General features: G+C 39.4%; 1 protein-coding gene across 1 annotated transcript in view; it reads left to right on the top strand.

Moving 5' to 3' along the window:
- The window catches only part of LOC111266581 (uncharacterized), a 16533-nt gene extending 1387 nt beyond the window's left edge, over positions 1 to 15146 (top strand). Inside the window, exons 2-16 of the mRNA XM_022844174.2 lie at positions 6222 to 6391; positions 6717 to 6833; positions 7261 to 7536; positions 7754 to 7943; positions 8330 to 8484; positions 8637 to 8801; positions 9374 to 9563; positions 9729 to 9907; positions 10040 to 10264; positions 10791 to 10915; positions 11049 to 11401; positions 11757 to 12014; positions 12218 to 12321; positions 12512 to 12817; positions 13095 to 15146. Of these exons, the coding sequence (XP_022699909.1) occupies positions 6222 to 6391; positions 6717 to 6833; positions 7261 to 7536; positions 7754 to 7943; positions 8330 to 8484; positions 8637 to 8801; positions 9374 to 9563; positions 9729 to 9907; positions 10040 to 10264; positions 10791 to 10915; positions 11049 to 11401; positions 11757 to 12014; positions 12218 to 12321; positions 12512 to 12817; positions 13095 to 13175 (2894 nt within the window). The 3' untranslated portion in view covers positions 13176 to 15146. The remainder of the gene's footprint in view (positions 1 to 6221; positions 6392 to 6716; positions 6834 to 7260; positions 7537 to 7753; positions 7944 to 8329; positions 8485 to 8636; positions 8802 to 9373; positions 9564 to 9728; positions 9908 to 10039; positions 10265 to 10790; positions 10916 to 11048; positions 11402 to 11756; positions 12015 to 12217; positions 12322 to 12511; positions 12818 to 13094) is intronic.
- Positions 15147 to 15700: the final 554 nt, after the last annotated feature.

Genomic DNA, 15700 nt, shown 5'->3' with positions numbered 1-15700 from the left:
AGCTGCTGGCGCAACGAAAATATGCTTTTTTTTAGTCATACATTAAGAACAGTCTGTTATTAGTAAGAACGGCAATTACTCAACTCATGAGTTGGTGTTTAAATGTATTTCTTAAAAAGAACAGCTTGATTTGAAAATCCGTATCGAGTCGACGAACCGCTAAATGTTTTTTTCGTTTCTTCGTATAGATGGTGACGATAATTTGACTCAGCTAAAAAAGTCTTGAATTTGACGGAACCAAATGAACTAAAGTACGAAAGTCTGAGGTTCTGCTTTCATAGAAATCGAGTAAGCCGAATTTCCTCTATGAAGAATATATCCATTAGCGATTGCCGATTCACCCTAAGGCACAAACGTATGGTCTACATCATATGTATGTACGCGTGTCATTTGCCTGCCTAAGAAAATGTCCAAATAGCCCGCCGCAATCGCTGTTGCTTCGAACTCGTTTCTCGCAAATACTCCAAACGTTGTATGACATTATCATAGGTTTAGTTAATGGAAATGACGACATACGATTCTTACTCTATCTACTTAATGGGAATGACTGAGATGCTGGTCTGTGTGTGCATCAGTGTTCATAATTATATTACTATACCATACAATGTTTCTTTGGAAACGAAACTTCTCGTTTCAATAGATATAATAATCCAACACAGTGGAAGGCCGTCTTTGCTTTGAACGACTAGTTCTCAGGAAATTAGATTCCTGCTACAACTCACTTTCGTAAGGCTATCCAAAAAATTACTTATTTATTTGATCTTTACTTTGGCCTGTTTTGCACATGCTTAAAGCTACTTCACAATGAGGCTATCTGATAATCGTTATCTTCATTTGTAGGATGGTTTTTGCCATGCTAAATACTAAATGCGTAAAGACTGCTTTCCTTGAATTTAATTTCATCTTACTTACACATTAGCTTACATAATGTATAAAAGCATGCGCACTAAACATTACTTATGCCAATTATCTCAGTGTTAATTAATTTCGCCTGCTTCTGATTTATGAGAATGTACGAAAGTTTCAATAAGAACACAGGCGTTTCTGTTGTTTTGATCCATTATCTAGCGATGGTGTCACTTCGATTCATCCTGATCATTTTGGTACTTCGTGAAAATCATGTTGAACTTGTAACTATTGCCTCGACGGTATTGTCATTTACGCAAGTGACTATCGGGTATAGCGGGCAAAGCGAAATGCCTACCAATAAAAACCGCAATATAGACACTTCAAATGAACCCGATTTGAGTGTAAGATTCTGCCAAGACCTCACAATTTTCATATTCCTAGAACAAGTACTATATACCAATATTGATTATATTTAATAGTTACGCTTCAAACAGTATACTAAATTCGATAGCCACGGGTATATATGAAGAGACTAGCACGTTGAAAGAAATCCGCGTCACTGGCTTGTCACAGCATATTCTAGTTAGGCAAGTTGTTATGTAGCGTGTCATTTGTGAAAAATCTTTGACCTGCCTGTCGTTATAGCTGAATAATTGATAAACCACTTTTCGGCCTAGAGGTCGTCCAGCCGGCACTAAATTTTCTTGCAAAAGTTTTGGGTTTTATGCAGCAGTCACGGTTAGAATGGTGCAATGATATCCGTTTAGTTACATATAAAGTAATTATCGTAGGGCTTTGTTGAGCGATCAAATTAAGCACTAATTGCAAGCGGGCTGAGTCAGATAGATAGATGATCGTTTACTGCCAGGGTTCCATGGCCAGTGTTTGCCCAATACATTTCTCCCTATGCGCGTCCCTAGATGGAATAAAGTTCGTTAGTCAGATCGTTTTGCTAATAAACAAATACGAATCATAGTGACTAACGTTGAATCAAAGCTGACCGATGAACGACAACTGACATTTTTTTAGCTTTCTAACTAGAATCAAGCTCGTCTGTCGCGAATAGAAGACGTATGGTGAGTTGTATCGCTTGGCCGACATTGAACGGTTACGTCGACCATTGCCTTCACCCGGAGCGAGGCACTTTAGTGGTTCGCTTGTGAAATATATCGGTAATACTACATGTCTAATAATACCTAGTTAGGTGAACGTCAGTATGGCGGCGCTGCGTCAATCTAGTGTAGCATAATTGTTTGAAAATTTATTACGAACTGCTGCGAGTATCCGCCTTCAATACCTGCTTAGCTGGATATAACCTGCTCATTTACTGCCGGTCTATTAAATGGAATTTCAATGAATCATCCGTAAAGCAGGAACAAATAAAGTTACTTCCAATCCATACCAGCAGCATATATTCACAGGCTTGATTATTTGTATGTATCTTTTATTAACGTCTAAAAATGTCGCTCTAAGAGAAGTATTAAACAGAACCTAATTAAGCGCATTCACTCACGGAAGGGTGATCCTCGCAGCTAGCGTTCCAGGCCGTCCCCAGACATTACCGTTTTGCTATCCATTAGACGTTCAACAAAGTTATGAGTTTTGCTCGTGATTCTCGGTGGCTACATATTTATATATTCAATGAAACTGGTAGAAAAAAAGACGCAACGGAAAGGCACTACGCGTTAAGAAGTATTTTTTCTAACGAGCTATTGCGAAGCTTGTCGAGCATCGACAATTTGGCGACTGCAGAAGCCCATTATCATGAAGTCATTATCGCAGAGAGAACGGCAGCCCCGGTGAAACAAGTCTAACAAGGATATGGTCGATGGTTAACGTTCTTGCATTCGGCTTCCGTTCAAGTTTTCATCATTATCATTCAAGTTTTCGCCCGCGCCATTTATCAAATTCGTGGTCTGGGCAGCCTTTACTGTCGACGCGTTCGGGAAGATCTCCACACGTGTAATGAACAAGAAAGTATTACAGAGATAATGGAGCCGAACGAAGATGCGTTGCTCTGCTAACGGCGAACAGTCACAGCTTTCTCGTAGTAGTCTTCAGTATTTGTGGACGAACAACAACAACAATTGTTGCCTTTGTGACTCGAATACGTTATGCCCATAGGGTAGCTGCATAGAAGAAAATTGATTTCAGGTATAACGCATAGGTGGCGCTCTTTGAACAAAGATTTGAGTGGTCCGTCGCCGAGAGAAATCTCGTTAATTGAAAGCTTCGTTTCGTGCGTAAGCGATTAGTTATAATAGTTGATTAAATAAAGGTAAATCATATCATCGGCAACGCACGTTCCAAAGAGTAATACTTTTGATTGGTTTGGTAAATTTCGTTCATTTTTTTTTTTTTTTCACTAAAAGTTCTAACCTTTTTGCTCATATGAGTGCCTGCGCGTAACAGGTTCGACCGGTTATTTTGGGCTCACCTAAGAACACTGATTTAGCCATGAAAGCGATCAAGGAGTATTTTCAACATCCTGTTCAGGAGTGTCATTCAGCAAAGAAGTGGTGGGTGTAGTCTAATCATCAGGCTTTGTGTAAAACATAGGTCAATTTAGTGAGAGCTGACGTATGAACCGCTAATCTTCGACGATGATATGAAGATCACTATCGCGAGAGCCTCATGTCTCAGATACAAACGTCAACAAGTGTGAATACAGGGAATTAATTGAACTACAAGGCCTTACAGTTGATTTATGTCGGGTATGGTTATTTCACTGAAACTGCAACGCTTGCACCTTCAGTAAGAAACCCAGATTATTAAGACCTATTTGGAAATAAACTAAATAAAGTTTGGTTTCAGTCAGCCCCCTAAATCATCCGCCCTTCTCCTCATCAGGTCCCTACAGGACTTCAAAACAGTATTATTCTTCACGCTGTTAGCGGTAGGTGCATTAGAAGAAGGGCGAACTAACTGTACCTGTCTTTCGAAGAAGTGGAGATACCAAAGACCTCGGAAAACCGTATTTAGCGGAGGAAACATGCTTAATGAAAAGAGTAAATAATTAAGCAAATACACTTAGTCGGATTAGATACGTTAAGCAGAACGTCAGGTGCATCAGGATATTACTGCGCATTCGTGAACCTGTATGCTATTCTGGCCCATAAAAATAAGAATCAACTAAGTTAAAAAATCTATCCGTGTGCTTGCAACTTCACTACTCCATGGCTAATACTTACTTCGAACTTGGGCAACATAAACGCGCTGCTAACCAAAAATATCAAGTAAATAAACAAATTACTCATCAATGTATGGAGCTCTAAGTAGTAATTAATTTTTTTCAAGAACTGGGTTTCCTTTTACTTTACCAGCGATTAGCAGCTAACATCTATGAATAGGCCTATTTACAGAACGTTGAGTAGCGATCTGAGACAATATGATTATTACCAATAGAAATCTGCGTTCACCTTTTGGCTTTAAAACACTAGGTTTTAGGTATCAAAGCAATCTGTCCGCTAACCCGAAATTCGTCCAACATGACCGGTCTGTAACGGATTTGGAGATCTATTCTTATTAGCATCAGCCTTACCTTATGTGCAACAGAGCACATGCAACACTTTTTAATTGGACCTAAAGTAGCTTGTAGACTCGGGTCGAATAAAATTCTCGATTACGTTGAAATATTGCAATAGTGCTGCATTCTGATGTGTTGTTATCTTGAACACAATATTATCAGGTTATGCATGATACTTTTTGCATTTATTCAGAACTCGAGCCATAATGGAACTAAGGAACCCACACCTTAGACTTAATCTATTTTTCATCAGCCAATCTTACTATAGCCTACCGGCGAAGGTCTGTAGCGATCTTCTTTAATATTGAAAAGAAATATTTATTCGACACCCAAACGGAGCATCTATGCCGTCCCAGTGGGCCATGGATTAGCAGGAAATACACCTGTAAACACTAGCAGGTATTTCTAGCGGGCGGCGGCAATTTTCCTCTTCTATTCTTTTTCTGCATGGTGTTGCCGTTTCTTGGTCAGCCCATTCTGAAATATCATCACACTTATCTATCATTTCACTGCTTTGTCCGATTTTTGCCCCGCCGATCAAAGTATTCTGTCTGATTTCAATATCTTCCGAAATCTCTCAGCGGATCTCGATAAAATGTATACTGATACACTTTAGAAATAGTTCTTAGCCAAACTGCGTGTCCTCCATCCATTGAAACGTCTTCAAAGCGTTGAATGGAAGGGTATCCGCGCAAATACTGCCATTGTGATTCTTTCTGAGCGGCCATTGGTGTGCTCGATCATTTCTTGTATCCGGACGTTAATGGAAGTACAGTTGTTCCTGTTTAAAATTCAGCTAATTCAGCTGGCGTGATTGCCCTGTCACCTTGAACGATCACACATGGATCGGCAACATGTTGTAGCATGTAACAGTCCATGATCTGTACAAGATATACGCATTGATATACACAGACACACACAAAAGTAGATTCAAGTCACTCATCTAAACAGTTATTGGTTTGTCACTGTCAGTAATAAGTAAAGAAGTTTTCTTCAGACATATTAACATACACATATTAAATAACACTATACTGAAATAGTGTTTGTCGATAACAAAATCGCCTAAGCCTGCTTGCTCGCTTAAAAACAAATCAAATTATGCTTCTAATCTCGTTAGAGCTTCTCTAGAAATGCTTTCTCAAATTCAACACTCGACACGAACTCGTACATGGGTCACTGTGCTTGTCAAACTGTGCCGTCATGTGAAAACACTAAGTTCAAAGGATGTTCACATTTTCTGCGACAACCACAAATAGATCCACGGCGTACAAGATACGCTGCAAGTGAAGGAAAACTTCCCTGCCGACGATGTGCTATTTATAAGCTTTTCCATGACACGCCCATGTCCTTAACTGACCGCTGCGTTAGCCCAAATGTTCTGTGATTTTTTTTCTTGCTAGTTAGAACTTTGTCAGAGCCGTGTTGGCGAATGTTTGCTGTTGTGGGATAACCAGACCCGTTGAACGCATAACGCGAGTACCGATTAGATAGGAACAAACAATACTCTTACATCGATCGTTATGTGTTGTGCTATGGCGTTTTCCCATACGCTTGCAATTTTCGTCCGTTATCGAAATATTCATTTTCATCAGTTCATCTTTACACAATTAAAGTAAGGATCAGACAGCGATATGCGACATGGCGCTGAGCTATATACTATAACTGCAATCAGAGAAATCACTATAGGTTATTTTTGCAAAGATAGAAGAAAATCGTTGAAGCTTTTCTTTGTAAATGTTACTAGACCTTTTTTGATTCGTTTTGATAAATGTAAACAAAAGGCTACTAAGAGAGTTGGACGGTAATAGTTCGTCGTATTTCTGCACGGTGTTTTTCTTCATTTTAGGGGGAGTACCTATGCAGGGTGGAACAGCTCAAACATTGGTTCGGCGTTTGCAGATTTCGCCTCCAGGGGAATTCTTCATTGCAGGAAATAGCCCAGTCAATCGAACGCCCACTTCGGATTTCGTACAAGCTGTCAAAACCGTTCGTATATCTGATGTCAAAATTGGACTGGTAATTATTAGTTTTGACCTAGATAATTTGTTCTAGATCATTGTAATCGAGACAAATCATTGTAACATATGATGCACCGCCTTAATGTGTGTATACTTGAGCGACAACACCTAACCATACATTAAACCCTGTTGACTGAAACTATAAATCCGATTTAGAAGAGCAAAAAAGCTATGGCTCGGTCTTCTCAACACGGACTATAGTACCATTATTGTAAATTTGTTAATTCATTTGGTAAATGTGTAATTGTATCTGTTGCTCACCAATTTTACATATACATCAACGTATGTATTAGCCAAATAAGAAACATTCAATCTAACTTCAGGTACCGCAGATACATGATGTAGAAAACTTGAATATACCAATATTGCGTAAATTAACAACGCTTTCAAGGAGTCCAGAAGCCCTTTCGGCAACAGAGGAACGCCAGTGTGGCTTGAAGGTGAGATTAAATGGAGAAGTAAAAATAACTTAGTTAACGTTTCTTTTTTTTTTGTTTATTCGAGCACATTGACGTTCAAGGACATTTCCTAGCTACTATTGTCTATATTGAATAATTCGTTTCCCGTTGAGCTTGAGTATACGAACTATGTTTTCGCGCGTCAAAATGAAGCGTGCATCAAACATTGGTAAACCTTGGGATAAATAGGAGCAGTTGTTGTGAATTCGAGTCAACATGCTATGCAGCCAGCATTCTAATTGCGAAACAAGCGGAACTTTCTTTTAATTTGGTAGATTTTACACATTTACATTAGTTGAAACGCATCCATATGCCATTTTTAAAAAGAGCTGACAGCCGACTGCTGTTACTTTAAAGTAACGCTGCGTTCTTTTGTTCTCACAAATTTGCGTCGTAACGAATCATATAGAAAATTTCATCATATGACAGCTATCGGCCTGCAGTTGCTAACGCCGAGACGGAAGATCTTGTTGACCTTCTTGTGCGTCCTGATGCCGCTCACGCAGGACAGCATCTTTCATGGTACCTTATGCCGTTGGTGCCTCTTCATTATCTCGGAGAATGGATCAAACACATCATGTGGCTAAGCGCTCGTGCTTTCCCTTGGAAGTACCCTCGTGTAACACCAAATAAGATTATCAATTCGAACACGGTACAGTTGGCCATTACCAAAACCTGTGAACGGGTTAGTAGAAATATCCCTATATATGGTAGCCTATTTTTTCTTGCCAGATACTCTAAAACATCCAGCGTAATTTTGTTCACTACCAGAATACACTTAAACAAACTACTGTCAGACAGACTATTAATTTCCAGCTGACCAACGGCAACCGAAAGGCTCAATTCCTATTTAGCTTTTCTTCTGTTTTCTAAAGTTCGCTACTTTTATTCCGCTCGTTTAGGAAGCAGCCGAACGACGAGATCCAGATGCTTTGATTGGCAACCTTACAGAGGTCGTGTCGAAGGACGCTCGACACTTGCACGTCCGTCGAGCGTGCCAGATACTCGATATGATCGCAGCTAGAACCTCTGTGATTATTCTTCGAATCGCGTCCATTGTTGTCGACCGGATCTTCCAGTCTTGCCTCTCAGGTATATGAGTTTTGCATTTGGCTTTGTTTCCATCTGTGCGTAGTTCTATTACCGATATGATGATTTTGATAATTACTCTGATGGTTAGTTTGTGTTTGATAGCTACTTGGAGTCGAGTCGACTCTTACTTAGCATAATTTATAATAGTACTAGTAGTAATAGATACTGCTAGGTAATTAGGCTTAATTAGTGCTGTTACGTTCCAAACAGAGCATAATCTATAAAAGAGCAAGCTTATGTTCAAGCAAAAACGGTGTTTTCGGAACCTTCGCCCTGTACAGCCTTAGGCCTATGTTATCGTTTTGCAAATTACAATATATTATTACAAATAAAATGCCGTGCTGTGAATTGGCGTGGGAATTTATTGACTGTTGTGGCTCGTTTAGGGATTTACGTTCGTCGAGACCTAGTAGACGAGTTGCGAACCCTGTCGCTAGCGAACCCCGGCGTTCCTGTCGTCTACCTTCCGCTGCACCGGTCTCATTTGGACTATATATTGCTCACGTATATTTTGTGGCTACACGATATGCGCCTTCCACAGGTTAGACTTGCGTAGTGCTGTTTTTTTGACGAACTCAAAAAAATGAGTAGGTATTAATGATATGGCAAATGGAGGTCACTTCCATTGAGAACTTCTACTACGTTCCATCTGACTGGATTTCTATTAAATATCTCATCTTGTTTTCATTTTAGGTGGCGGCAGGCGACAATATTGCTTTACCGGTGTTTAATTTTCTGTTGCGTGGCCTTGGAGCCTTCTTTATACGTCGCAAGATTGACCAGGGTGAAGAAAGCGGAACCATAAGTCAATCTGGCGCCTTGAAGAAAGACTACATCTACAGAGGAGTCCTACAAGAGGTAAATAAGTCTTTAAGCCTGCTTTGCGACTTTAAAAATAAAATCAAAATGAATTTGAAAAAGTAAAAGGCAGCAGTTATTATGGTCGTTGCCAACGTACCATATAATAATGTTTATATAATTTTCCCCAGTGCTTTAGGCGTTGTGTTCATGGGTAAAAACGTAAAACTCTACACGTGGTTTTTCGTAAAAGCGTATTAAAATTCATAGTTGGACAGATGCCAAAAACATTGTGATATAAATGTGATGTAAATGAAGTGAAAGAAAAAAAGCCAAAAAAAAGGGATGATTGAAATCGAAATCACGTGCTTGAAACTTGCTAAAACAATATACACTTTGACCGATTTTTTCAATATGTTTCCCTTCCTAGAGAGGAGACCAAAAATATATATTTAACAAATACAACGAACCATAACGAATAGAAGTATTCGTTATACAACAAAACACAGGCTGTTCACTGGGTCTTAGCAGAAATTGCCTTGGATTAAATAGCTTAGCACGTAATAGCTTTCGATGTCCTGCCAGTCTACCTATGTCGAGATATTCATATAGAAATTATTTTCCATATTCAGTACATGTGCGAACTGTTGACTATGGGCCACAGTATGGAATTTTACATGGAGGGAGGACGCTCTCGCAATGGTCGTACGCTTCCAGCAAAGGGTGGACTTCTCTCTGTACTTTTGCACGCTTACCAATCGAGAGCGGTCACTGATGTGATTATTGTGCCCGGTGGAGTCACGTACGATAAGCCGTTTGATGGTCAGTGTTCACTTCAACAGTACGTTATTTTACTATCGGTGTTATATGATAGATATAGAAAAACCACTCAGTAGTGCATCACGTGGCACTGTTACTTGATCTCGTTCAATAATTTTATATACTGTAAACAGAAGTAAGTGACGCACACTTTTTGATGGTTTTCAGGAAGTTTTGCCGAAGAACAGCGCGGTATTCCAAAAACGAAAGAAACATTTAGCGGAGCTATTCGCTCCATTTGGGGGGTGATGTGCTCACAGTTTGGCTCCGTACGTTTGGAGCTAGGCAAGCCCTTCACGCTCAAAGGGTTCCTTGAAGAGAATGTAGAACGCTTTGACCTGCATAAAGTATGTATTCCAGTTCGTATATAAACGTTACTTATAGCGAACAGCCTTAGTCAGTTGTAGCTAAATCTAGTTATACTTTTCGTCTATTTAAAAGCATTCATTGTAAAGCTTACTGACTAAAGTTATTTGCAGGAGTTTGATTTTAGCGGGAGCCATGTGGACAGTAACTCAGTGGACGAAACACCGCATCGAACTCAATCCAGTGCGTCACTTGTCAATTCCGCCTCTGAAAGTCAACATAAGATAAATAAACTAACGCACTGTTTGGCTACACAAGTGCTCTGTGCGTCAACATCTGCGCGGGCCTTGTCTGGACCAAGTCTAGTTGCTTTTCTTATGATGACAAGGTTTCGAATGGTAAGCTTCAACATAGTTTACACTTGAGTGTACCAAAAGTACCACCATTTTGTCTATGGGCCATTGCATTACTAAGCATTACCTGAATTATGTCTAACGCGGTGTTTTGAACTGATAATGACCACATTTGGGTGAAGAGTTAGTTTATATAGCACATGATGTGAAAGAGACTGTCCCTATTTAGACCGTACAAAAGATGTACCCCTCGAAATTTACGAGTTCATTTTAGTCAATCTACGGCTTGCTTTTCTCTTTTTTTACGTCCAGCTGGCTCCCAGCATAAAACAAGGTGTGTCTACACCCGGATTCGAACCTAGACTGCAACGTGTCCCTAAGTTTAACAAACAGAACTGGTATTACATTAAAAAATTCTCATCTTGTGGCAATATGCCCATAATTGCTATGAGCCCAGTGATATTGCGAATGTGTGCACTTTCTTGTCCGATTTTCTGCTAATAGCTAGAATTAGCAAAGAAGAAAACCCTCATGATGGGTTATCACAGTATCACTGAAACTCGATTTTCAGGGCTGCCAAGAATTCGAGCTGGTGTCAGCTTTGCACGATTTGTGTACCCTACTGCGCTCTTCGCCAAAACTCCGTTCTCTAACCTTTACTGATCTCAGCACGACTAATCTCAGCCATATTATCAGGTGCGTTACTATTATTATTATCATTGTAATTTTTTAGCTAGACACAATAAATTATGTTCCTGTTGAATAGACGTATACAATAATATACTGACAAGAAAAAGAAGATAGTATTATAATGATTTCTTTTTCTTAGGTACACGGAATGGCTGTTCCCCGATTTGGTGACAATCCGTACACCAGCAACCGTCAATGCTAATGCGGGCAATAAGAAAACATCACCGTATTCTGAAGCCGATTTCCTTTGCAAAGGATCACCGACCGAGTCGTTTGTCGGTGCACACACGGATTCCATTAACGCAGCCTTTGATTTACAATACATAGCAAATCCTGTTGCCGAAGCGTTGATCGGTGAAGCAATACTCGCCGCGGCCTTATTGGCTGTCAAGGCCGAGCAGCATCAGGCTAGTCCTACGTACAGCGTGCGGCGCGGAAGTTGTGCCTCCGAGATAACTGTGAAAGCGTATGTTGAGGAAGATGAAATCGACGGTGAGTGATTCAGTGAAGAGGGCAAGAACTAGTCTGGGCATTGCGTTTAGTGCGTTCCATGTAATCAGCCATTGGCTTCGTTCTATAATTGCACTTTTATACGATAAATGTACACGAATGATTATTAAACCAAACAACCGTTGACTTACTCTGGATTTACGGAAAGAAGTATTCTGCCTTTCCAAGAATAAACAGCTTACGTTAACAAGAAACGTCAACTTGTTTACATTAAAATAATACTAAGGATGAAGTGAAACCGTCTCGAAAAATAAGTTTGTGTAAATAAAGTACAATTAAAAGAAATCTCGCCATTATGAACTCTGTGATAATTTACCAATATGCTTCTCTATTACAGGCAGCCAGATATGCTTCGTCACTTGGTCATCAGTCGAACGGGTTGTGGCAGAACTGTGTGATATTCTTGAAATGGAGTTTGTGTACTTGCAGGAACCCCGAGAAACTTTGAAGACGATGGAAAATGCTAAAAAGGTTCTGGTCAAAGAAGGTCTGCTACTTGCTGGGGATGAAAACAGATTGCCTAGTATACGGTGCGATCTTGAATCCCTTCAGCGTTTAGCGGATCTCAGATCTGGCATCGTCCACCTAATCGAAGGTTGGTTGTATGGTATTGTGTGTCCTAACAACGACGCACACTCTGATCGAGAATAGATATGGAATTTCTTTATCATCAAGGCCGTTTCGAAGTTAAGCAAAGCATATCCTAAAGTCAAACTCCGTTCAATGTTAATTCCTAAAATTGTTCATTTTATCACGCGTGACTAACGGCGTATGCTTGCTTGTTCATTTGTGATGTAGGCTATGCCATTGTGGCTCTGCTACTGCACGGGTCGCGGTCGAATTCCTTCCGTCTCTGTGATCGCTGCCTAGTGAATGAGTGCCTGCGAAATGCTCTTTCAAACGTAAGCATACGTGGCCTGTTAGATCCCTTGAGAAAAAACAAATATATATATATATATATTAGTGCACATTCATTATTGCAAATATTATATAGGCGATCTACAAGATATCAACCGTGTTCTTCAACAATCAGTTCCCATCAAAAGTAAAGTACCTTGATTAACTCGTTATATGATTAAACTTTTTTTTCAGTGCCAAAAAGGCCTTGTTGAGTATCCTGAAGGGTGCTCAAAGGACATTATACAGAATGCAGTCAAATTATTTATCCGATGGGGCGTACTTGTACCCGCGGATAGCCCGGCTCCAGCACTGAATCACAATGATCTCGTTGAAGCAAAAAGGAGACGGCATTTCCACCTCGGTGAAGAGAGCAGTGTTGACGATTACGAGTCAAAGTTACTGCTGAAAGAGCAAGAAGGAAAATCAGTCGCGGAGCTGTGCTTCTCTGTGAAGTGTGCATCCAGCCGAATGGATGGTACACACTCTTGCGCTCTCAAGGTTTGTTTCCTATAAACCCTTAAATTTTCATTTCGTCGTGATATTATCTCGAACGCAGTAGCACGAAGATATTAACTGCCGAATCGAAAATTATACCCTGTACTGGGTGTCTTATAATATTAGGGATATGTTCTCTATAGGCTCAATAGCTGTAGAGGGTAATAGTTTTCATCTTGTTGATTCGCTTTTGGAAGGTTTCGTCATTGCGGAGTCATGTTCGTCTTTAATTTTATTTTTCTACAATGTTAATTTTTTCAAGCTTTGGATCCGTTTTCAGATATCGGAAGATTGGATGGACAAACTACCTGGCATTGTTGCTAAGCTGCAAAGGTTTCAAACTCCGTTTGAGTGTCAATAAAAAATATTCGTCAAATGTCATTCTAACATAAATACGCACATCAAACATATACCGAAAATGATATTACTTTTATTCCGGCTTAAGTAGATTGCATGTTTCCGGGTTGAGGGTAGACGATTTGAGGATTAAATGCACGGGCGAAGGTTCAACATGTTCCCACGAAAGGTGTTGTGGCCTACATGCAGAAAACGACGTCATGATTATCTACCTCTAAACGACTTCAATATATCCCCAGAAGCCTTCTTTTAGTATGAGGCCGTATGTAAATCTCTGTTAATATTACCGATACTGAATTGATTGACGTCGAGATACGCTTCAACATTATCGAACCATCCCCGTATTTCTGCGAGCTACTAGCTATATTACCAAATATACTGGTCGAAATAGATGCCAAGAGTCCTGACAAGACACCCATGTCATTATTGCTATTTACGAAGTATCATGCTACATGCCATTGTTTAGGCAGAGGTCTGTACATAGGCATCAAACTAATACTTGTTATTTCCAAGTTATCATACGATATGTGCTGTGGCTGGATATGTTATCTAACTGAGTTAGAGGCAAGCGCCTTACAGCAGTCAGTGTTCCTTAAAAAATCGTATGGCGAATGTATAGCAGATTATTAGCTTTTATTCTCTACAAATCCCGGTAGCTTTAATCACGCGGCCCTTCAGAGCACTAGCTAATTGATGTGACGTAGCCAGTCTGACAGGCGCTTACCATTTCGCACTTACTGGCATAAAACATTACATTTGATAAATGTTATACTTGTTATGTAATGTTTCATAATGTAAGTAGTTGTTTTAGTTTGTGTCGTGTTTGAAGGAAGAAGAACGTACGCCGCTGATAAGACCAAGAGATAGTTGGTCTGAAACATTTAGCGTTATTTTTCGTCAGTATACCACCGAGTAAGAACTTTTCGTTTAGATATTTTTATAGCGACGTTAATACCGCTTAATGACTTTAGGTGAAATTTTGCGTGTTTGTGCGAACGAATGAATTTTAAGTTAATGATTTTATTAACGGTTCATTGATCATGATAAAATTACCGATCTATTTACACATGATAGATATAACGTTTGTTCAATGCGCTATAATAAAATACTTTTGCTTTTCTACTTTGTTTAATGCATTTTTTTATTTGGCTATCGGTGAATAAATTATAAATGTATTTGTGATTGCGCTTATATTCGACCACAAATTGACCCTGAGGGCCTAAACGCGCTCCTTTCTAATCGATGCTTTCCAGGTGGTAGTCGATACAGACGAAGTGCGAAGTTAGAAGTGGTTTACTGCATTAGTATTATTTTAATAAACTTAGATAAAAATGAAAAGATGCATAAACAAGCTTTCGAAGAAATCGAGAGTTAGCTTTCCAAAATATACATGAGCAGTCTTAGGCTGAGTCATTCTACAGCTTCGAAGTTTTTTTTTTTATCAGGAACGTATGTATACACATGGGAGAGAGACAGACAACGTGCAGCCAAAATGTCACATCGCATTTCAAGGAGTCAATGTTTTCAAAAAATGCCGTATATAAATATACGTTTTACTCGACTGCGTCCGACATCAGCCTTTAAGAAATGTTGTGTTAATCGTTCGTTTCTGCAGTTTATGCAGAAACAGCATAGTAGCAAGCAAAAACAGATCACTTTGTTAGTGAAGAGTACAGTAGGCCTTTTTGGCCAGAAGTCACTGCGGGGAGGCGAATCAAAGCGCACGAAAAACAGAGCATAGTCCTTGATAAATTTTGAAACTTAGTCAATGCTGCAAATGTCGAAAGCTCGAAAGAATCATGTACGAATATATATACCTTTAGCGTAATTGGTTATGGCGCGCCCATTCAAATATACAGGTCTTCTCAATAAAGATAACAATGCAAAAACATGAAAAGCGTACCAAAAAAGTCAAATCACACGGATTTTTGTACTTGTTCTTATAATAATAAAATCTACGAAAGCCTGAGTTTGACATATCTTGTTGTTAATCAGTATTAACAATTTTTTGAACGAACTATTTGTTGGGGGTCTAATGACCCTGGTTAAAATCACCACTCAGTTTCTCTAATAGAGTAAAAATGGGGCAGCTTCGTTCTAAGGTTTTTAAAAAGAAAAAAAATACAGACATTTTTAGTAAATGTAGTACACAGCATAAGCAGTTTCTTTTAGGAATCATGTATTGTCGTCCCGGTGTTGGCCGAAACAGAAGCAAAGCTGATACTCTGAGTTAGCTTGAACGTAGGCATTGATGCAAAACTTTCTTCCAAAGATTTTTATTTCAAGAAAATATCTATTCACACAATAATAGTGGTTGTAACCTAGATCGTTCAAAATCTACAATTAGTCCCTATGACCAGAAAGTTTGCTGGAACACGCCCAATCAAAACGCATTATTTAATCAATCGACAAGTGCATTTTGCTACAAAAGAACCTTTTAAAAGTACTATGCCATTCTCCCTTGCATCTCCACCAGAGACACGCAATTTTATCTGAACGTGAATGTTCACAAATAACACCCTTATTCGA

The sequence above is a fragment of the Varroa jacobsoni genome, unplaced genomic scaffold (assembly GCF_002532875.2).
Source record: "Varroa jacobsoni isolate VJ856 unplaced genomic scaffold, vjacob_1.0 scaffold_1098, whole genome shotgun sequence".
Classification (NCBI taxonomy): Eukaryota; Metazoa; Arthropoda; class Arachnida; order Mesostigmata; family Varroidae; genus Varroa; species Varroa jacobsoni.
Note: the sequence above shows the minus strand (reverse complement) of the source record. Positions and strands in the feature narration are given on the sequence as shown.